The sequence below is a fragment of the Maylandia zebra genome, linkage group LG10 (genome assembly GCF_041146795.1).
Source record: "Maylandia zebra isolate NMK-2024a linkage group LG10, Mzebra_GT3a, whole genome shotgun sequence".
In the NCBI taxonomy this organism is placed as follows: Eukaryota; Metazoa; Chordata; class Actinopteri; order Cichliformes; family Cichlidae; genus Maylandia; species Maylandia zebra.
The window spans coordinates 29,371,107-29,395,508 of record NC_135176.1 but is presented as its reverse complement, the minus strand read 5'-3'; the positions used below and the strand labels follow the sequence as shown (position 1 = coordinate 29,395,508).

At 40.6% G+C, this 24,402-nt stretch overlaps 1 protein-coding gene across 3 annotated transcripts in view; it reads left to right on the top strand.

Annotated features, from left to right (window-relative positions):
• Positions 1-797: 797 nt before the first annotated feature.
• clip2 (CAP-GLY domain containing linker protein 2) overlaps positions 798-24,402 on the top strand; it is a 50,941-nt gene continuing 27,336 nt past the window's right edge. Inside the window, exons 1-4 of one of the 3 annotated variants that reach the window (XM_012919147.5) lie at positions 798-1,386; positions 4,123-4,342; positions 15,259-15,764; positions 22,543-22,667. In XM_012919147.5, the coding sequence (XP_012774601.3) occupies positions 4,228-4,342; positions 15,259-15,764; positions 22,543-22,667 (746 nt within the window). In that variant the 5' untranslated portion in view covers positions 798-1,386; positions 4,123-4,227. The remainder of the gene's footprint in view (positions 1,387-4,122; positions 4,343-15,258; positions 15,765-22,542; positions 22,668-24,402) is intronic. The other 2 variants (XM_014413626.4, XM_024804091.2) reach the window with 2 other exon arrangements.

The window sequence follows — 24,402 nt, the reverse complement described above, 5'->3', positions numbered from 1 at the left end:
CTTATCTTTTTGTGAATCTACACCTCAGTTTATTTATGAAAAAGGGACTACATAATACCTGAGCGGATTAGAGCAGTGTGCAATCCAACTTTAGAGGTCTCTTTGGCGGACAGCTGTCAAACGAGGCAGTCCAAAAACAAGCTGACCAATCACAGCCTATTGGGAAAAGTCATTTCACTCCTCAGACCAATCAGGGCGTTCTAAATCCAACCGGAAAACCACGCGCGATCCATATAAAGATTTTTTTTTGTCTCCGCCCACAATTTCCAAAAATAATAAATTAATAAAAGTGTGTCCTAAGGTTATCCTGACCCTATTATTCTTCCATACACTTTATGTGTTTCAAACGTCTCACGTATACATGCGTGGGCTGTTTATACACCAAGCCGGCCGGTGTTTGGGCTCAGTGACTCAAAACTTACATTAGAGTTTCTACTATTTATGTTTATCAGTGTTGTTTGATTTATTTCAGTGCGCTTTGTGTGAGTTTGGGTATGGATTTGTTGCGATATAAATCGCTTTGCGGTTCGGCATACTACAAAATGTTTATTTTATAGTTTAATTTGTGTAGAAAATTGATTTTTACCAAAATGCTAGGCGATGGATTCACCTTGTGAACGCATGAAGCAGCTTCAGAAATTAGTATTTTTAGCGCGAAAAAAATGTTGTTTTCTGTGTATTATTCATGCCGAATCAAAGAAGTTGCACCAACGACAGGAAACAACTCTGACTCATGCTTTGTGAGTCACCTTTTCAGACTGATAAGGACCGGCCAGCTTAAATCTTCATTATTGTAAGCGGAGTACGTCACGGGGCTGAGCCAGACTGTGGTCTACACTCATCTTTCCCCCAGGAGGCTCTCCTTCCCAGCCCCTTTGTTCAGTCTAGCCGGTGGGTTGAGTCAGTCAGAAGAAGGCTGTGCTAACCCAACAAATCCAAATCACTGTGGGAACACCGACAAGAGAAAGAAGAGGCCGAAAAATACATCCACCGGATGACGTTTTTAGTTAGAGGCACAGCAGAAAGAAAACGGAAAAAGTTGGTTTTGAGTGTTGCTGATGCTGCGTTTAATGCCGGGAACCGTCTGGCCCTGCGTGGAAGCGTTTGGCTCATTTAAGTCCGTTATCGTCGCTCCAGTATAGCCGCCTGAGCTAACACGCTGTTAGAGATGAACCGGCAGGCTACATGCTAACCCATCACCGGTATATTGCTGACAGTGTGCAGTTGTTGCCACCATCCATCCAGTGATCCACGCTGACTCTCCCTTTCAGTTTCTGCTCAGCATCCATATTTGCATCCCAGGGAGTGGCAGCCACTAATCCCCTCTTTTTCCACCCGTGGCTAGGAAATCAAAGTTGGACACCCCCTGAATTTTCTCACAGGATGGTGAGTATTTTCCTGCATTTTTACGCGCTTTTGTGCCATTTTGTGCTTTTATTTCCTCCCTGGGAGGGTACTCGGGGTGTGAAGTGAAGGACAGTCTAGACCACGTTGCCGCAGTAGCTACAACAATGGATCAAACCGGCGTTGTGTTAGATTTTGTTGAGGTGCGCATTATCAGCACATTGCTGCTCTCCTGTTTGCACTGAAATCAAGGTGTGGATTGGGAAATGAATCTGTGCTTTAATGTGGAAGAGCTGAGGAAAAATTACAGACAGAGGCCTTTATTTGTGTCTCCACTCAGATCAAAACCATCATCCCCGGCTGGTTTGCTCTGACTGATTGATCCAAAAATGAATATCCTCTCCATTTTTTTTATTATCTGGATGAGTGTAAATAAAATGGAGAATGATTAGGCAACGCTGGAATGTGTTCCCCGTCCCTCCTAATGCCCAGTGTCTAGTTTAAAAGCCTCAGCCAGATGTGTGTTGTTTATTGTAGGCTATAACGGCATTATATCTTCTTAATGGGCTCTGGGCCATGATTTGTAGGCCATGTTCTACTTGGGCAAAGGCCTGCATTGGTTTTCACTCTTGTTATGACTCTGCTGAAACTGCTAAGTTGATCATGGATGATTGTATGAAGCAGTGGGGCGTAGATGACAGTAATTTACCGTGACACATGTAAATGTGTGTGGATTGCTATGCAGGTGCCAAATAGTTCAACAGATCGACAAAAACACGATGCTTGTGGAAGTTCTCTCAGTGCTGCTTCAGTGTTTGGCTCATGATTAATCATGTTTTGCTCAGTGGCACCCCAGCAGTAGTGTAGCATGAGTAATAACAGTGGGACACATGCATTTCAGTCTCTACTTCAGTGTTTTTTCTGCTGTTGTTAATCAAAGAAGAATCCCACATTGCCAGTGCCAAATTGGAAAAATAAAGCATTGTGCTCTGGATAGAGTTGGAGAAGCAGGCCTACCCTTCTTAAAATGCACAAAAATACATGTGCAAGCTCACCAGGTAAACAAACTCTTAAAAAGTTGCTCTAAACATATTTTAAAGAAGCTTTTTTTTAATTGGAAGTTAAACTTATAACATCTTTACTATTGCAGTTCAGGTTTCTTTGAGTGCAATGCCTCTCTCTTATGACATAATAAGGCTGACACAATACCAGATTTTATTTACGTAATTTTGTATCAATATCTTTGTCATATCTCCAAAAATGAACTCAAATGATTATTAAACTTAATATTTGTCTTTGTATTTGGCCAATGAATTGCACCCATAAAATATGCATAAGGAGGTGGAGAAAGTCTAAGTAATTATAAAGGCATGCAAAAAGAATGACGACACGGTACTCATAAGCTTTGGAAACACTATATGGACAGAGGTATTGGGCCACACCTCTTCATCTTTGAATTCAGGTGTTTTCAGTCACAGCTGTGTAAAATAAAGTACCGTTTCACCATTTGTGGAAAAAATGGGTCAATCCAGAGAGGTATGATGTGTCAGTGGTCCGTTCCAGCTGTCTGTACAGTGTGCAGTTCCTTACCATCATTTGTACTCAGAGATGCAATTAAGATCTTATTCTAAAAATTTCTGACCTAAATACTTAAGGAATGGTTCGTTGCACTCTGAGTGAAGTGAATAATTTCATTAGAGAGTAACGTCATGTGTCGCAGTCGTATTTTTTTGAATTGACATAAATAATCCACATTTACAGATGTACACTTTTGAAGTGATAAAGCAGTTTTATGATTTATAGCAAATTATTTTGTGGACCTTTTGATTATGGACTTCTGGGGTCACAGAATTCACACACTGAGAAACACCGATATAAAGGAAAATGTCCTGATAAACAAAAACACCCACAAGGCCTAAAATCTGCCATCAGCTGACATCAGTGTGTCAACCTGAGAGCTGCTGTCTCCGGGCGTGTATTAATAAACGCTATCCATTTATTATTTATAACTACTACCAGTTCTTCAGATTCTTAAAAGTCATCAACTCCCAGTGTGACTCCTGAGGAGGAAGGAAGACCACATATATAGATGAAAGCTGCATAAAAGAAAATCACATTTAGGCACTAAAGCTTTTGGTAAGTTGGAGAAGCTGTTAGGTTAGATTTTCACCCTGTGTGAGCTGGGATTGGCTCCAGCCTCCCCGGGCTGTAAGTTGGATGAGCAGTTAAGAGAAATGATAGATGGATTGTTAGGTTATGGCTTTGTGTGGGCACAAGTAGTCCAAACCCAGAAGTGATCTTTGCTTTTCAGATTGTTCGATTTTCAGTGGATTGTAGGGACACAAAAAAAAGAACAAGATGCAAAAAAGGAAATTTCTGATCTCTTTCAATCCCTGTGTTTCTGCACTGAGCCAGTGTTTTGCATGCAAAATGTTAGGACGACCTTACAGTGTGTTGGAGAGCAGTTCAACAATAACACCCACTATGACCTCAGAAATAAAGGTCAAGTAGAATTATGACCGCTTGGCCAAAAACAACAAAAATCAGTGTGCGCAAAACTTAATTGTTGGTATAAAGCAGCTTCTCTGTGCTGTGTGAGGGCATTAAATTGCAGAGGTGTTCCTGATAAACTTGTTGTCAAACCAGTTTCCATTTGTTCTGCTTCAACAATCTGGTCCATTCACTCAGGGTTGGACATCTGATGTCACACTGTGTTTGTTTAGCTGTCGTGCTGTCAGCCGTTCTTGTATTTATCCCATATATTTGTCATCCCCACAGCTAAAACATGGAGAGTGACAGCCACCACTCCCACATCTAGTGCCTGATCCAAAAGCCTTCATCGCCCAGGAAGGAGGAACTCTCAGGTCTCCCTGCTAACGTAGAATGAACATGCTCAAGTCCAGTGGACTGAAAATCCCTGGGCGCGGGGCCAAGCATTCCAGCCCAGTGGGAAGGACCTCAGCGGGTGGAACGTCCAGCCCCGTTGCCCCTAAAGACAGTAAGTCACTTCCTTCTCCTGACCCCGTGGAAAATAAAAGGAGCGTCTTTTCCCCCAGTTATTTCTTTTCATCGCCGGAAGTGGCTCAGACCATTTATTTGTGTTGCTGACTCAGAAACGCACAGCTGCATTAGATTACATCCTCATGGTTCTTTATGATAGAAAAAAACATGGAAGGAGGATTGGTTTGTGTCTCCCACTTCTTTAAAACATCTTCCAAAGTGTTCCAGGGCAAACCTTGTGTTGCCTTCAGCAGTTTGGAAAGTGATTTGTTTTTATCTATCAATGAATGTTTAATTTAGGCCTAGGTGATCATGGGGGGAAAAAGCAGGCTCACAGGTGTCAGGTGACCTGCATGGCAGCCACGTAGAGACCAAAGGAGAGCCGACAGCTCGCCAGCCAACACCTCAGTCGCACACTGTCAAAAACACACGGGGTGAGAAACCCTCAGTAATCCAGAGAGAAAGTAATCAGCTGTCCTTATTGATCCTTCCACAGATCCACCTGTCAAAACCTTTTGCAACTTTTACCTCTGCTGGGCATCTTGCTGACCAAAGGCCTCCCCATCAGCTTGGCTCAAACTGAAGTAAACGTCGGTAAACTTGAGCTTTTAGGGAGGGCCAAAAACACTGCAGTGTAAAGTAAAGAGGTTATATTGATCTGTAACACAAAAAAACCACAGGTTGTAGCAAAAATAATGACAAAAAGTAACCATGTTATCCCAAAGACCTCGTTTTTATAAGATAGCCAAGATACCCATGGATTGATCTGTTCTCAAAACCATATTTAGTCTGGCTAAAAGATTTGAATTGCACTCTTCTGCTGTGAGTTCTGTAACGCTTCATTTCGTTATTACTCACATATTCATTTCTTTCTTTTGTATAGTAACACATGTATTAAAGATTAGCTAGTAAGTGTTAGTGTTTTTCAGCTTAATGTTTTGATTTTACCTCCCACAGGTTTACAGCTGGTTGAGTCACTTTTATTAACCTGTCTCCAGGCGGCTATCTCCAGTGCTGAGCAGAACTATTTAGCCAAAAAAGTGGAGTATTTGGAGGCTACATAGTCAGATTTCCAATCAGGAGATGGTTGAGACCAAAAATGGAGCAAAAAATGGTGTAAATATTGGATTTGCACCAAAAAACGTAACCAAAAATCAATGATAGTATATTACTCAGTCTGCAGGATGTTTACATTATCATGTTTCTTCAATGCTTAACATGGTAACATGTCAGTGTTGTGTATTTACGGCTGGCTGAGTTGGCAACAAACAGCCAAAAAGAAAGGCGCTAACACAAAAGGATAACTTTAAAAGCACACTTTTTCTTTAAAACACTGAGGTCTTACTTTAAATGTAAAAGAGAAGGAACCAAAACACAGCAGCTCTTAAGAGCATGATGCTCCACATGCAGGCAATATTAGGATGCAATAATGCAGCTTTATAATACTGAAGATATATAGCTGTTAGCTGCACTAACAGCCATTGTTTATGTATCAAATGTATGATAATTGTCATTCTTGTTTACAATAAAGTTCAGTTCCTGTCCAAAAAAAGTATGAAAAATGTGGTTGTGAGCCACACTGTTACATTAGTTGACGTTTTTCTACTTAAATATGACTCGTTTTCTATAGTTTACATCAACTGCATATCTGCAATGACCACACAGTTGACGATTCATCTCCTGACGAAAAAAAAGGACTACTAACCTGTACGAACACTCAGAATTACAGCCCTTGTTTGCTCAAAGTAATCACAGCTGTTTGCGCTCTAAAATGCAAACCACACTGTTTATCTGCCCACCTTCAGCTCACACGACTGTCACGTCTCACCAGCTTTGCACGCAGGTTTGTTCAGTTTCTGCACACAGCTCCACACCCAGCGGTGAACAGGGCAAAAGAATTCGCCGACCCGATGGTGGGGAGGCCTTTTATGATCAGTGTGTCACAGTTCATGCTGAAAGGAGGAAAAGTTGGTCCGACACTTTTAACGTTACGTGATAACCATTAGTTATAGTCATTATTAGTAGCTTATTACCAAATAATGAGTTAATAAGAATAAGTTAATGAGTGTTCATTCATCTGTTATGTCACTGTTAATTTTCCTAAGCTTCCTTTTGTTTCTTTAGGCAATAAGTGCATATTAAACTGCTATTAAATACATGTCCTTAACAGAGTATCAAAGTAAGCTTTAGTAAAGGCATAACAATGATATAATAGTAAGTTAAACATTGACATCGTCTTATTAAATTCATTGTATCATGTTAACAAGCATGAGGACTTGTGTGTGTGTTACAGGGACATTACTGTAAATCATCACTGTGGGGTTTTATACAAGTCATTTTCTTGGTTTTACTCCAAGTTGCTATTTTATACCATACTCTGTGCCTCCCAGCATATCACAATAATCACTAAACATTAAGAGCTCTAAGATTCCTGTGACAGCTGAATATATCCGGCTCTAATGAAACTGAAGCGTTACGAATGCCAATCCAGAGCTGTTGATGCCTGTAAGTCTGTGAGAAATCTAAACAACAGAAGCATTTCGGGAGAAAATAAACAAGTCTTTCATTTATCTGCTCGACTTTATGTTTAACCCGGGGCGGTTCTTTTTTGTTCATCTCCGTGTCGGAGCTACGGCGGCTCAGATTTTTGCCTATAATTATCCCGAACGTGTTCATTAGCAGCTCAGAAAGCGATCTCTTAGCGTTGCGCGCGGGACTGAAGCCTGTTGCCCAGGGCTCGTCAGCTGTTACCGTAGGTTGCTGCGACTTCGAAATTCCTGCCTGCGGTTTTAAACTGTTTGGTTCTGCCATATGCGAAGTCATTAGCTTGCTCACATCCTGTTTATGCACAAAATACACAAGCGTGATGGATGTGACAGTGATTTATTTTCCCACTGCTGTACTTGAACCATGTAAACTTTAGTGTGTGAATGCTGCACTGACAGCTAACACATTTCTAACAGTCTGACTTCTGATACTAGTGCTAATTGGATTTTGGTGATCTGTAATAAATGTAATTAGATTAATGAGAAAGTAATTCATTTGTGGTGAGTGGCAGTATTTTTAGACATACCTTTGATAAGATGGCCTAAGTCTCAGTTCTTATTTGTGCCACATGGTCACTGTTCGTGTCTCCCTGTCGTGCTCCTGCGGTTTTATGTTGGACTTATAATCAAATTTAGGATTTGTCCATTATTTTTCTCATCATTATATTTTTGAATTCTGGTTCTTGTTTGATTTCAGTGACATTCTAGTGGTGTTTAGTGTGTGGTTTATGGGCTCCTGTGAAATTAGTGACCCCAGGTTCTGTTATTATTTCAGCCTACCCCCCTCGTGTTTCTGTCTCTTCCTTCCTCTGTTATCATGTTTAGTATACGTCTTCTGTTTATTTCCTGTTTTACTTTGATGGTTAGTTTTCTCGTGGGTCTTGTCGTCACCTATCCTGATTGTCTTGTCCCTGTTCTGTCCCTAATCCCCAGTTCATCCCCCACATGTCATATCTTTGTTTCAGTCCTTCATTTTCTTTGCCTCCTTCTGCTTCTTTGGAGATGTGTAGATTTTTGCCTTTCACTGGTTTTCATCTTTTTGTGCTTTTTTTTGGATTTATTTAAATAAAAGAAAAAAAAACATATTTTTTTAAGAGCAAGACTAACCTTTCATGCTAAGGTTATCCAATGTTTTTAAATATGATAGCACTGGTCCTGGACTAGCATCCATATTGAAAGTGATGCATGTCTTAATGCATCTTTAGCCATGACGTTGTGTGTTGCAGCACCAACACCCTGCTTACGTCTGCGATATCAGCGGTTTTATGAAATAACTGTACTCAACACCCCGGGAATGACAGTTGTCTGGTTTTAGGTAGGCGGGTACACCCTGTGCAGGTCACCAGACTATCACAGGACCAGTCAGAGTCAAAACTAGTTAAAATACATGACGACACCAGTCAAAACCAGCTAAGATTGCTCCCCCTCTCCTGTCAGCATGGTAAAATCACAAAGCTAGCTCTGTAGCTTAGCATGAAGATTGGATGAGGGGAAGATTGTCTGGTAATGAATTGCAGATTATTTAATGTATACGATGCTAGTGTTTATGCTAAATGTGACTGTGGGAATCTATCGATCTGCAGCAGCGATCTGCAAAAATCAGCCAGAGTCCCTGAGAATAAGTCAGCCTAATACTTACAGAGCGCTTGGGTCATATAGGATCTGTTGTAGTTTTGGTCACTGGAATGTTTTGCCAAGAAGATGATTGGTATCTTGGATTAAATTGTTCTTATTACCTAAAGAAGGCTATAAAACACATTAATGAGAAATCCCTGGGAGAATATTTGTGCCTCACCGAGGACGTGGAGGGATTAGTTTCCTGTCCCAGATAGTTTTATCACTGACCTGCCCTCATACTCCAAATCTCAACCCGCTGTTTGTTGGTTTTAGTCTGGAAGACTGCGAGAGGGGGCCGCTGTGTCGGAAGCTGACACAGTTTACTTTGCTAAATTTAAAGAAGGAAACTGCAGTAAAAGGAGTGAATAGAGGAAAGTATCCAAGCCTTCATCTAGAAACTTTAGATGTGGAAATAACGGAGCTGTGCCACCTCTCGCGATGCAGCATCTCCTGTGACCTTGGAAGCAACAGAAATATCTCGTGTAGACTGCCTAGGTGGAGACAAGCAGCATTTTTTTTCTCTTGGTTTAATTCTCTGAAAGGCTCTGTTCAAGGTTTCCCCCTGTTTACCCACATGGAAAAGAAATAGTAAAAACTTATAAAAGCCTTGCATAAGATGTGGCCTACTTCATATAGTGAATCATATAAGGCTTATATGATTCACTCATGAAAGTGGCCACTTTCATATATTGTTTTAGTAAGTATCCAAAACATACAAGTTTCATTTATAGAATTTTTCAAGGGATCTTATATCTGTTTTCACTCTTGTATGCTTTTCATTCAAGTTTCACACAAGACAGATACAAACTTTATAAGATTTATATATATCTTTTCCATATGGGTACTGCTAATCAAAAGGTTAATTATGCACTTTAATTGTAGAGATTATTATAATTAACATTTTATATCTTTGTTTTTCTAGATTTTTTGTTGATATTTTCTCTCCATAAAACTGGAACGACCATAACTTTCCTTAATTTTAAATTTTCATTTATGAGCCGAAAATGCACAATACTGATATAGGAAAATAGCTGATTATCGGCCAATACATCAACCTCCCTGATATATTGGTCAAAGGTACAAAGGTTAGCTAATAACTTTCTCAAAATATGGAAAATACTGGGACCAAAAAACAAACTGGTGGCAGGCAAAATGCCAAACTGTGGCTTTAAAATGTGGAAACATTAAGTAGCCTTTAGATTAACAAAAAATGTCTCTTTCAGTATCCCTTGACACTGTCCATTAGAGGGTATTTAGCCATGTGAGTCCATGTGCTGCAGCAAGCCCGAGATTCCCTGTGGTCTGTTGCATGAGGCTAAATAAAGCAAATCTGTTCATTTGTCCTTTAAGTCACGGTTATGACGTCTCCCAAAGTTCATATAAAAGCAACAAGTTGATTAAAAAGTCAGGAAACAGGCCCAGGGTCAGCCCCCTCCATCTGTCACATTATGTGCTGCTCAGCCTTACCCAGCTGCCACAGACACCGCTGAAGATGACCACACAGAGTCAACCTTGACTAACTGATTATCGTCCTTTTAAAAGAGACAAAAATAAAGCACAAGTTAGATACTGGAGGTAATAGCCACTGTGCAAGACGATCATAAAGAGGCAGAGTTAAAGAGGCCACGGAAAGCAGGGAGAGATGGGGGGATAACTGGGAGGAGGAGGGGGAGGGACGGGAGGAAGCTGTGGAGGTCTCATTGTGTGCAGCTGATGAATAGTGGGATTCAGATGGTGGTGGGAGGTGGCCAAGCACAATAGTGAAAGTAAGGGCTGTGTTTCCAGTTTTCCTTCTGCCGAGGATCCTTTTACCCTCACTGTGCTGTTGCCCCAGCAACCCAAATCATGGGTTAGCTCAGGTTTTAAACACCACCTTGGGTTTGCTGGCTTAGATCACATGTTGCATTGTTTGGATCTGTGTATCCTGTGATTATTACACTATGATTAGTCACGCTTTTCTTTAAGAAGTGGGGTTTTTCATGCCCTCGCAAAGTTGCCCATCCACGTAGAAGGTTGTAATGTAGATATAGGCTGGCCATTTTTATGGTATGTGTAGGAAGAAACAGCAGGAGAGCAGCGTCATAGAGGTTTGCACTCCATTACGTAATGTTACGCTAACAGGGTTCAGTTTATTTGTAACTGCAACGTGTCCCGTGTAGTATTTGGCTTGATCACAGGTCTTTAACTTTTGCACAAAATGAAAATGAAAAATGAAATTAGTGACTTTTTAAAATCTGTAATAGTCGGCATAAAAAAAATCCAGGCTATAGATGCTGGATTTTTTAAGATTCAAAATTCAAGATTCGTTATTCGTCACGTGCATAGCAGTGAAATGTAACCTGACACGCTCCTCGACTTGTGCAAAAGGGGGAGAGAAGAAGAACATTATATATTATATACATTAGGTGAATGTGCAGTAGCAGCATTGTATGCAGCAAGCAGGTGAGTTTTGTACTTTTTAAAAATGTCTTAACCTCCATGAATATTAACCTTACTTTTTTCAGTCCAGTGAGGTCATGTGATTGTTAAAGACAGATGATTTTTCAAGACTGACCTTATGGAAGTTTGTTTCACCACTGAGTAAAATAAAAACTGCCATTTATGAGTCAAAACTTTCTGAAAATAACTCAGAATTGAGACATTAAATTCCAACCAATTTTGAGCTACTAAATTCAAATTTTGAGATAATAACCTAAAAATGATCTGCATTGGGTCAGAAATTTTAGAAGAACTTTTATCCATCCATCTATTTTCTTCCTCTTATCAAGTTGGGGTGTTGCTGCGGGAGGCAGGGAACACACTAGACCAGGGGTGTCAAACTCAAATACACAGTGGGCCAAAATTCAAAACTGGAACAAAGTCGCAGGCTAACATTAATATTTATTGAAAAAAAAATCTTCCTCCAGATATAAGAATGAATCTTTTCTTATGGACTCAAATAAGTTTTTCTGGAAAACTGAATATGGAACAAGCAAAGCTTAATACTAAACAATATATATATTAGCTGTATAATACCAGTAGGCCAGCTCTAATAGTAATTTGGTATGGCTTCGGTTTGACACCTATGCACTATACCCTCCCAAATTATGGAATTTGTTGCCTTTGCACCTCTTTCATTTTAAAGACCCCCCTCTTCTGCTTTTCTTTGACCCAGTTTGATACATTGATGCAATTTTTACGTTTTTATTCTTTTACTCATGGTTATTTGCGTTTTTGTTCTGCATTGTTTTATTTTATTTTGTCATTTTTATGTATTTGATATTAATTTTACTTTATTCTGGTATATTTTTTTTATGTTCAGTGCTTATTGTTTTTAAATTCTTTATAAATAAAGTTGGCTTGAGAGATTGACATCGTCACAGGGATAAGAGAGAGACAGATAACCATTCACTCTCACAGTCATACTTATGGTCAATTCGGAACCACTGAGATAACCTAACACATGCATGACTTCAGACTGTGGGATAAAGCTGGAGTACCCTGAGATAACCCACACGAGCACGGATAGCGTGCACAGAAACTGTTGCCTCAGAATTTTTGTGAGGTAACAGTGCCAACCACAGCATCACCGTGCTGTCCCCATTCTGTCTCATACCTTCCAAAAAACATATCCAGTTAAAACAGGACGTCATCGTGAAGTTCTCACAAAAATGTCACATACTAATTTGGATCCAGATATTCTTTTGGATCATGTCACGCACGCTGAGGAGGGAATTTTCTGCCTCGCAGAGGTACACAGTCTCAGACAGCCCACAGGTTCATGAAAATGCAATAAAGAATCACTGGAATAATCCTGTGCTGTGAGATGAAAGGTTCAATTTATTATTAAAACTTTTTTAAGAAATTGAAAATCAGAGAGAGTGTCGTGAATCACAGAGTTTAGGAACAAAATTCAGAAACGTAGCGCCGTCCAAATAAACCAAAAGCAAACCTTAATGTTGGCTGGTGAAAATAACAAGAACCATAAAGACAAGCCAGAACATTGTGCAAGCACACAGGCTCTGCAACAAAGGACAGAGGAAGAGTGGGGCTTAAAAAAACACACAGGTCATTAGAGGAAGTGGACACAGGAGGGTAATGGGGGGGAAAGACCAAAGGAAAAGAGAGGGAAATACAAGCTGTAACTGGACCAAAGGATTAAAGGCCCACATTATTAAGGATTAATAATATGAAAATGTAAACAATAAATAAACTAAAAGCCAAGTGGAAAATAATTATTAATGTTATACAGTGTCTATAAGTTCTGAACTCATGGTCCAAAAATGAGACAGTAGTTTATTTCTTGGATGATTCGTCCTTTTTCTTCATGGAAATACCAGATCTAAAGAGCCAATAGTGCTGTGGTATTTCAACTACAATGTCCATGTGTTTGGCTGTAATGTCCTATTTAGGGTACATTTGTCTACTTTTACCTTTACTTCCTTTGTAACCAAGGTCCTTCTGAAAATGATGTCCAGGAAATCGGAAAAGTTTAGAAAAAATCTGAATCCGAAACATACAAGCTTTTAGATCAGGTCATAGTCACTCAGGAAACTTGCAGGACTGCAGTCTATTTCACGGTGACTAGCATTGATTAGCACTGAACAGCTGTTAATGTTCTTCATGTAATATGTTATATACAATACTGTATAAAAGTCTTGAGCTGCCACCTCTGTATGCTTCAAAGGAGCCAAAGTTGTTGTAATTATTTGAAGTGGTCTCCAGGCTTCCTGACGGTCTTTCGAAGTTTTCTCTAGATGTTAGCTGCTTTTTCACTCATTTTCAGTTCACTCCTTGTACCTGACCATTTTCAGATGGATTTTTTTTGTTTTTTAAGCTATAGGACGCTTACCTGTGAATCAATAAGCATAAAAAGGCAATGAGCTAAAGGGATGAACTGGTGTTGTGTCTACACATAACAGACAGCTTAGCAAAGAACCCATTTTAAATGGTAACTTTGGGTCGTTTGTTACTGGCAGCCTGTTCCACAAGCACACAATTGTTTGCATTTCTTTAATTAAAAATAAGAAAATGCTAAAGATTACAAAGTTTGACAGAGATAAAAAAAAAAGAAGTTTTAAGTAGCTCCTTGAAACTTTGAGGACTCTGGACAGTGATAATGATCCCAACACACTGTAAAGCATACATAAATAAAAAGAGCACACAGTTGAACACTATCAGTCATGGACCGGCTTTGCCAGAGCCCGGACGTCAACATTATTGAAGCAGACAGCATCCAAAAAAAGAGCTTTGAATGTCCTTCAGGAAGCCTGGACAATAGTTCCTGAGACTACTTAAAGAAGTTACAGGAAAGCTTGCCGGAGAGAGTTCAGGTTGTGTTAAACAATAAAGGTGGTGATACCACAGCTTGACATTTAAGCTTGTTAGAATCTTATTTTATTTGGAGTAAGGAGGCCTGACTGCAAGTGTTTCTCAACTATCTTTGCTGTTCTGGATGTGCTGGGCTTCACAATTCGAATGGGATAAAATACTATACCAGGAGTGTCCAATTCCAGTCCACGAGAGCTGCTGTCCTGCAGCTTTTAGATGCATCCCTACTCCAACACAGCTGAATCAAATGAATGGCTTGTTACTGGGCCTTTACTTAACTTGATTGCATGCTGAAGAGGTAACCCAACCATTTGATTCAGCTGTGTTGGAGTAGGGATGCATCTAAAAGCTGCAGGACAGTAGCTCTCGAGGACTGGAGTTGGACACCCCAGGACTATGCAATCAGAAATGTGGGTCAAACACAGACTGACTGATGGTTGATGCTGATGCTAAATGTCAGTTTACCCTGGGCCACATCCATTTTGACACATAATTGATTAATGACCATCGTCTGGTCAATACTTTCAGTTCAGCTGGTATATTTGTGTGAAATGGTAAATGGTGCTAGATGCCTCGAAGCCTAAACTTTGTCCACGGTCAGAGAAAAAAGTAACCTTTTGAAAGGCATCCATCTTCAAGATGACCACTTCTTGACACTGAACAAAATTATCAGTCAGTCATCAGTTTTCCCCAGAACAGCGATTTACCAGAAGCAGCACATTCCTAAGAGCTTCTAAACTCTATAATCAAGTTAAATCCCCTTTGAAGTTGTACCCATTTTCATTTGCGGCTCACATAGCAGCATATGGAAGCAATTGGGGCATAACATGCATCGAGCACAGCCACTGGAGCCCACAAAGCCCCGGGCCCGCTCTCAGGGTGTCGGGGAGACCGTCCTGGCACCAACCACTCCTGCACACAGACATAGATAAACACGCTTTTACGGCAGCGCGGTGCACCAGACCTCGTGCCAACGGTGCCCCTCCCGGTTTACAGGCTGTGCGGATGAGAACAGACATCCAGCTCTTCTATGTGTCAAATAGGCGATATCACAGGGCTGATGGCAGGGTTAATCACCGGCACATCACAGATACCGTCTCTCTGACCCACTTTTCAGAAGGAATTAGACTATCGCCTAATCTTGCACAAACTGCTCTGTTGTGCTAGATGCTGCCACACAAGCTTTTTTTTCTGCTGGCATGGTCAAACAGGATGAATAGTGTGAAGGCGATTCTGCTGGACTGTGAATGAGGATGGCCTCACAATGTACACAGTGTTCGCAACTTAAATCAGAGAGGAGTGTAATGACTGTAAGAAGAAATGACACAGTTTCCATGCACCTTTTAGTTTTAATGCCTTTAAGCACATTCTGCTTTTGTTATATGAATCCTTGTGTTGCTCTGCAACATGGCAGATAACTGTGTTTCTGTGCTTTTTCCAGGTGCTGCGCTGAAGCCCACCACTCCAACTAAAATCTCGGAAGAGGGCGACGATGTTTTGGGGGATTACACCGTTGGCGAACAGGTTTGGGTCAACGGTGTGAAACCAGGAGTTATCGCCTACCTAGGGGAGACCCAGTTTGCTCCAGGACAGTGGGCAGGCGTCATACTGAATGACCTAGTTGGCAAAAACGATGGTTCAGTGGGTGGCGTGCGCTACTTTGAGTGCCAGCCCCTCCAGGGAATCTTTACGCGACCCTCAAAGCTCACCCGACAGCCAGTCGGAGAGGGGAGCGACAGCCACTCCACCGACTCAACCCAGAATCAGACTCAGCAGGGTGGCGGCGGCGGCGGCGCCCCCGCCGGCCAGCGGGTGGTGGTACCACTCAGAGAGGGCCTGCTCAACAGCGCCGTGAAAACGGGAAATGAGTCTGGGTCCAACATGTCTGACAGTGGTTCGGTTAAAAAAGCAGGTGATAAGGATCTTCGAGTTGGAGATCGAGTTTTGGTGAGTAGACCACATGTAACACTACCATTATAGCATGCAGATCATGGGGGTCAAACATAAGACCCAGGGCCCAGAATAGGCCCAACAAAGACTAGTCCGAGCCTACCAGAAAACTGGAAAACACAAAAGAAGGTATAAATTTTGGACTTTTAACTATTTTAACAAGTTTTAAAGCTTTATTTTAATCTTTATTCGGTAATTTTACATTTAAATTCTTCCAATTAAAGCCAAAGAGACATGCAATTTCTTTCATTTGCTGTAGAAGCATTTCATTATCAGGTAGAAAATGAAATGTGTAGTTGTATTTGCACTTATTCTTTTATTAAGGTGCTCAGTGTGTAATCAAACTTCTTTAGACCCACAGAAAGGTGAGCGTCACTGGTCTGGCCCACAATGTAAAATGAGTTTAAGATCCCTGATGTACATGATGGTTTGCAAAGCTCTGTTGGCGCCACCATTGCACAAACATGTCGGGTGCTTTACAAGCCACAGACAGAACTGTGTTGACCTTCCCATGTAACCATGTTCCCATTTGCCGTGTCTTTAACAAATGCGAAGATAAATAATTTCCCTGCCCTTTTAAATGTGGACGGTTTTAACTTGATTATCTGTAAACATTTGAAATTAACACAATTCTCAGTAGTAACTGAGCAATGACTTCCTAATTAGTATTTCATGCAGGCCTCAGTAAAACTGGATTGATGCAGTGTAATGTGAGACATTGACTGATTCTTTGGGGAAGTTCAGTTTTCCTTTATTTGGTCTTAGTGCTAGGATTTAACCTTCACCCAACCTCTCTTGCATCTTTTTCCTTTTCCATCATCCTTTTCCATTCTCATCAGCACCAAAGCTGGTGAGAATGTCACTAAACCTCAACAGGAAGAATATGTTTATCTGCTTCTTGCATTTTCTTCCCACTGGCTCCTGTTAGTCTATACACCGCCTACTGTATGGGATTATCGGGTCACGTGGATTTCCATTAAGTGATGGACACAGGGGATATCTACATCAGATCCTGCGCCGTCAAAAGCGGGGAGCCCGAAAGCCTTCCTCCTGGTCAATATTGTAAATCACTCCAGATTACTTTCAGCACTTAAGAGAGGAGATACCACTGCTGACACATTGATCTGTGAATCCATCATTTTCCTAAACCTCTCCTGTGTAATCCATCTCACTGCGGCGGCTCGGATGTGCTGCCATGCAGTTGTGTCACATTTGGAAGTACAACACCGCCTCCAAAATTTTGTGAAATGAGCGAAAACTATGAAAATCAGATTACACACTGTGGACAAAAAGGAAGGTCTATTTTTCTCCATTAGGTATTGAGCTATGTGATAGTAGCAGTCGACACTCTGGGGGCGTCTTTGCCAGAGAGCGGGGCGAGGCCCTGACAGAACGCTAGAGTAATACTGAACTAAGGGCAGACTTTGCTGATGTGTGTTTAAAAGTTTGCCTCAAGAGAATGTCACCCAGATTTTTATTTATGTATATATATATATATATATATATATATATATATATATATATATATATATATATATATATATATATATATATATATATATAGAGAGAGAGAGAGAGAGAGAGAGAGAGAATGTCTATATATATATATATATATATAAAGATGAATTAAAGAAGTGTTTCCCAAAAGAGGGGACAGCCTCAGACCCTTGGCACCTTCGAAATCCGAACACCCATGGGAAGTTCAGAACTGCCTCTCCTTTGTTAGCTTTAGTATTTAACCAGAGGCTGTCCCCAGAGGCCATCTAAGATAAGATAGAACTTTATTAATCCCTCGGGTGGGTTCCTCTGGGAAATTCGATCTCTGCTACTGGAGAGATCAGCAGAAGTTAAATGAGCCTTTTCTTCCAGTGGAACTGCATGTGATGTGGCTGCTGTTTATTTGAATAACTCCAAAGCCACTCAAAGGCATGCTAGTCACTGAACTTCTTCCTGTTGCACAATCGCAAAACCACTATGATATGAGTAACTGGGCGTATATGGCTGCTTATTACTATGGTTTTGAGATTTTAGTGGAGTCCATCGGTGTATACGCATTCACTCTTGACTCTTTATCTCTTTAAAGTCTACTAGGCGTAACTTTTAAAGCTGTTTTCTGAACTGAGCGGTTTCTGTCATAGCTACCTTGGAAAAACCTAGAAACTTCTCTAATGGTTGTTAAGACTCATCAAGATATAGTTTCGAGGTTGTCCACTAGCAGACAGTTGCAGACTACAGCTTGATACAGTGTGTGCAGGCTAATGATAGGTTAATAAGTAGTGCATTAGCCATGAAATGAATAATCTAAAATTAGGACTTTAAATCCTGGAGCCAGCAGACGTAGATGAGAGGGGCTCTATAAAGTAAAGCACTTATAATCCTCTCTGCAAGCTTGTATCCAGAGAAAGTAGAGATAAAAGGTGCAATATCTAAAAAGGTTTTTTTTATGATATAAAATTTATGTTTTTACATGTTTTTACAAAAACTGCTGTTCTTGCATGGCCTTGAGACCCTGCTACAGGATAGAAATCATCCAGTAACCAGCTTGTATGATGATCTAGATGTAAGGCCGGGACGTCGGGCTAGCGATTTTGCGAGCCCTGATACTTAAAACTAGCAAATCTGACACAGTGCACTTTTACACTCTCTGATTTACTTTGATGTTGAAAAGGTCTGCAGGTGCGCTCTAGGTGTGAATATATGTATGCTAATCAGAATGTGCAGGTGCCAGGTTGTTATTGTTGCTGCAAATTGGCAGCTAAGGGTGGGTGATACAGCCTCGAAACTATATCTTGATATTTCAAGGAAATTTGCAAAATTAGAGTTACTGTCACTGATGACAGATTACCTGAGTCAAAGTGTGACTATATGGCTACAAGGTGTTGGCTGCAGTATGCAAAAGTAGTGACACAGAACTATATACAGTGTATTGACTCACCAGGACTCAAAGGTGAGAACAAGAGCAGCCTAGGTAGTGTTTTCCCTGCAACTTTTGAGTAAAAGTATAACTTTTAAGTATAGCTGCATAATGGTCATGGTCACATATGGCATGATAGACAGCCAGTGACAGCCAGTGAATTCTGGAAGCATTCCAGAGTCCATGCACTGACTTCCATGACATAATCACTCCTGGTTTTAACGTAGTGCTGCCTGCAGGGCCTAAAGATTACAGACATTCAGTACAGATGCGCAGCTTTGTCGCTTGCACTCAGGGATTTCTCTAGATTCTCTGAATCACTGATGAAAAATATTTGTTTAATTGTTGCAGTTTCTTTCTAAAACTGGTGAAACTCTGCCTCTCTAAGATGCTCTTTTTATACTCAGTCATGTTACTCACCTGCTGCCAATTGCCAATTAGTTTACTTTTCCACTCTTTTGTTGCTGCAGTCCCAACTTAAAGCATGTTGCTGCCACCAAATTAAAAATGAACTTTTTCTTAAATTGCCACATATTTTCAGCTCATTAATGAATCTTGGGATAATTTTAGCCTTTGCTAACCCTGATGCTAATTTCTGCTCCCGAAGTTCTATAAACCTGCTGCGGTCAAGTATACGTTTATTGTACCATTTATTATGTTTTAACAAGTTGTTCCTGCGGCTGCTTGAGGTTTGGGGTAAATGGATTCTTTTCGTGTCACATCATGATGTGGCATAAAAAAAGTAAGACTAGTTCCTCGTTGATGTTGGGATTTAGTCGTGTAGAACAGTTTTATCTTGAATACCTTGGAGTGAAGCTTTCAGATGACTTTGAAAATAAGAGGAGCCAAGATTGGGGCTTATGCTGACTGGCTGCTTTGGCCCTGCTGGCATTTTAACACAGAGTCACTGAGACATCACGCACCCCAGCAGACAGCAAACCATCTCGGTTTAATAACTTGTGACACCACAGTCTTTCTTGGCACAGCTTCCACTTTGGCCTCAGTGGTTTAAGAGAAGGACAGAGTCAGCTCAGGAGTGGAATATTAATTTGACAATAGAGGAGTGACTCACCACGCTTTATTTTAGTCTGTCCTTGTCTTCTGTTTCATGCTGAATCCAGCCATGTGTAAAAATATTTTATAAGAGACTCTGACGGACTCCAAAACAACAATTACGATTCTTAAATTGTAGATAAATACAGAAGCATCTGTTGCTCTAAGCATTTTTCCACCTGTTCAGTGCACTGGGAATGGGAGTATTGTAATCGAACAATAGGTAAATAGATACAGATGGAGATTCAGATAAATTAAATTAACACAAAGGAGATGAATAAAATGTAACCATGTTGCTTTTGTCATCTCTGACTGTAGTGTGCTTTCTCTTTAAAGGCTCTCCTCTTAAATGCTGAGTATCTGTGCACATCTGTGATGGTTTTTGTCATAAATGTGGTCACCATGTGTGAAGGACAGTCCTCAGCCATCAGTTTAGATCATCTTCCTCACAGGAAACCTACTTTTTTCTGACTGGAAAATACAGAATTGAGAGAAGTGAGTGAAGCAGAGTTTACATGTATTGAGTTAGCCTAGTCAAATATCTCATTTCTGGAGTAAGTTCAAACAGCTGATTAGCCGAACGATTGAAAGTGAATAAATAACAAGGTTAGGTGCTGATGGAAGCAGAACGGAAACGTTTCTGTTTTGACTTCTATAATTACAAACTGGATTCCTGGAGGATTTTAGTGTTGAGTGTTGTCTTTGAACTTTTTTAATATATTTATAATGACAGGAGAGTAAAAATTCTATGCCTTTGTTTCTACAGCAGACATTTTCGCTTATTAGAATATACATGTCCCCCAAAAGCGTACCACTTCTCTATATTCAAGTGTCCAGGTAAGACAGTTTGACAGGGTGTCATGGTTCGGCTGTGTGGCAGGCGGGAGGAGGACCCAATCGCAAGATTCACAAACACGGGGATGAACTCAAAAGCAGCTTTATTGCTGACAGGCAGAACATAGGAAATACAGAACTCAACTAAACTGGGAATCAATAAACTAACACTCGTAGGGAGACACAGGGAATCCACACAACAATGAGGGAGAACGCGACGCCGAACAGAGGGAGACGCAGACAGAAATACACAGAGGGTTAACGAGGAAAGTGGGAACACACGGGGAACACAGCTGACACAGATAACCATAACGAGACAGGGCGGGGTGAACTGAACACTGACGGGAGACGGGCAGAGTCAAACAGGAAGTACAGAGGTTCAGACAGGAGGAGAGAGAGCACGGGGAAAACAGACATAACGGGCAGGGGAAACATGGAATAAAACATAAGGAGAGACGAGGGCTCACAGATACACAGAGGGGCACACAGGGGGTAAAAGCCACGAAGGGAAAACACTTAGGGAACAACACAACAGGGCAACTCAGGGAACATGGCCTAAATAGGGAACAAAATACAAACATACAAGAAAACTAAGAACACTGGGCCAACATGGCCCAGGACCATGACACAGGGAGCTTAATGTTATTGTGTGCACCTCTACGTTACAGAAAAAGAGACCCTGCTTATGCCAACACCCACACATTTACCGTCTCGACCGCAAGAAGGAACATCTTGAACAGAAAATGCTAAAATTACACCGTCATGGTCATAACTGCTGACATTTCTCATTAGAAGAGCATCCTGTGTTTGTGATGTGGAGCCTGACCAGCACTGGAGTTCAAGGCCATCATTAGAAAAGAGATATTTGAGAGAAAAAAGTACACCTCGACCAGTCTGTTCAGAAACTTTTAAAGTTAAACCTGAGCACAAAATTCAAGAAACAGGGCACTGCTTTCATCTTCACGTGTAAAACAAATATAAATATTCTCTTTCGCTCTGTTCATTGTACCATCGATGGCTGTGAATGAAACTGTGAATGAAACTTGTAGCAAAATACTCAACAGCTGTGTGTCCCTCCACTGGCGCGGGGTTTTCGCTGTTTTAGATGCTTGTTTGATGCGATAACATGTTTTTTGTTCGTTAAGTTGACGCTTTTCCTGAAGCCTTCGTTACCGTGTTTACTGGACACTTAACGATAAGCAATGTCTTAATGATTGCATGAACGTGTTCAGTGGATCTTTGCAGACTTCTGAGGCGACTTTGTAAAATTCACGTTAGCAACTAGTGCATCGTTTTTCTTTTCCTCGATGCATTTGTTGTCCTGCAGTTTATGGTGTGTTTTCAGGCAGTGGAGTAAAATAGTTGTGTTGGACTGTTGCACATGCTGTAAATCCAAAGTGTTCCCAAACAACAGTTGATGATCCGCTTTTAAAAGACAACTTTACACATTGTTTCATAAATGACTCATTTATTGACCTAAACCTAAACCCCCAGTCAGAGATAATGGGTATCTCAATGATTGTTTTTAACTTCCTTTGTTAATCCAGGATCTCTGCTTACTGTGACTCTTCTTCTCTTCTTCTAGGTGTCCTCTTTCCATAAGTGTAACTTAACGACAGTCTGCATGTGCTGCGTTTAGGGGAAGTCTGTAAATTGTAGAACCGGTTACTCACGCCACATATTAGAATTTAAAATGAAAGCTCCATTACAATAAAGTCTGAAAAAAGTAAAGGATCCATATATTTCCTGACTCAACTGCATCTTAAATAAGTTAATAGAAAGAAGAGCGCATCAGTAGCAACGGTCTCTATCTTACAGAGGCAAAAGGGATTATGGGAACTGATGTGTGAAATTACATAGAGTCAGATTTGATTATGATGTTAAAGACAGTGTAAAACTCAACAATTTGACACTTTGTATTGAATTGTTTGTATTTAAGTGTAACTGATTTCTTCCCTTTGTTGTTGTTGTCAGGTTGGGGGCTCGAAGATGGGTGTCATACGCTATATGGGGGAGACAGACTTCGCTAAGGGCGAATGGTGTGGGGTCGAGCTGGATGAGCCTCTGGGGAAGAATGATGGTGCAGTAGCTGGTACAAGGTATATACAAACACTATGCATGCCTCAAGATCCCCAAATTCCTGCTCTCTTCTTACCCTAAAAGGAAATCAAGGGGAGGGATGTTGATCTGTCCGCTCGGCCGTTTGTGCTCTCATCTGTTTTTCAATGAAACAGTTCGACCTTCTCGCTCAGAGCTGCTCTGGACTGTTTTTTATCCTCATATTTACTCCTTCAGACTCTTGCTTAGCCCGCATAGCACACATCATCCCCCTTTCAATCATGGGAAATGTCTTAAAACATTTGAAATGTAGTTCCAGGCATTTTGAAGTGCTGGTGGAATTTTAGAGCCAAGCAACAAGAATGTAAAACTAACATTTTTTAATGATACTCAGGATCCAGTAGCAATCTATGCTAGATTTTTCTGGATAGGTTATTAGTTTGTTGAGTTATAAATATTATACAATAATACTTATATCATTATACCCAATATCAAATATAGATGGACAGTGAGGCGATAAAACCAGAACCACGTGTTCCATTAAACTGTAGTTAGAGGGAAAAATAACACTACAGCATGAAATAAAAACACAACAAAGGCGTGTTTGTCTTGTTTCTTAAATCTGTCATCTGTCATAATTTTATAATTTTTGGACCCAAAGATCAGACTGTGACCAATATAAAGTCTATAAGTCTATAAAGTCTATAAATTTTTGTTTGCGAGTGAGTGTTGAGCAGTGACAGACTGTGAGGAAATGAATCTGGGTGGTGTCTGTAGAGAGGGAGAGCTTACAGGTGAGGTTTTTTTTACAGGTAAGGTCTGACTTGAGAATGCAGGAGAAAAGAGATTGGGACAGGGTACCTGTGGGCGGGCGCGTGAGGGCGCGTGAGTGGCAGGGTGGTACCTGAATCCACTGGGAGCCTGGTTGTGAGCTCCTGACTCCTCAGGGATACACTTTTCAAGGGATGACTTTTCAAAGACGAGGTAAAAGGCTTCAGGCAGACAAGTTACCACCATTGTGGATGCAATGAACTGGCAGAGAATAACGTAGTTACAGCAGGCGTGGAAGTTCAAACCCAGGAAGACCAGCTCCACTCAAGGGAACGACACAGGGCAGCGCAGTTCTCCATCTGAAAGAACAAAAAACCCAAAGCCTTATAAATTCTTAGCTAGAGATACTTAAAGAAAGGTTAGAAAAGTCTTTGCATTCCTGTAACTTAATGTTCTTTTCCTTGTTAGTTAATGAGCAGGTAAATGAAAATATACTCACTGTCCTCTATATATGACAAAGAAATCCAACAGATACTTTGCAGCTGTCACCATGTCGGCTTTTTGAATCTAAAAGAAGTTATTAGCTTAGCTCAAATTCTAGCTAGTTTTGTTAGCAAACTGCAGATACCAGCTAGTTAGCGTAAAACAGTAACAGAGACAAAATACTAGGATTTAAATAACCAGACCCATTTGTTATCTTTCAGTACAATTAATCCTAAAGCAGGTCATATTATATAATTCAAACAGATAATCTCATAAAAATAACATAAACATATTTTAGATTGACTAAAGTTAGCGGAGGCCTAGCTCGTAGCTAGCTGGCGCCACTTCAAATGTTTTTTCTTAAACTTTACATACTAAAGAAATGTAAAGGGGTAATTATATAAAAAAAAATCCCTCTTTGTGTAATATTAAAATTATGATGATCTGATAATCTGAAACATGTAAGCGTGACAAATATGCAAGCCACTAGGAAATCAGGAAGGGGGCAAACAGTTTTTCACA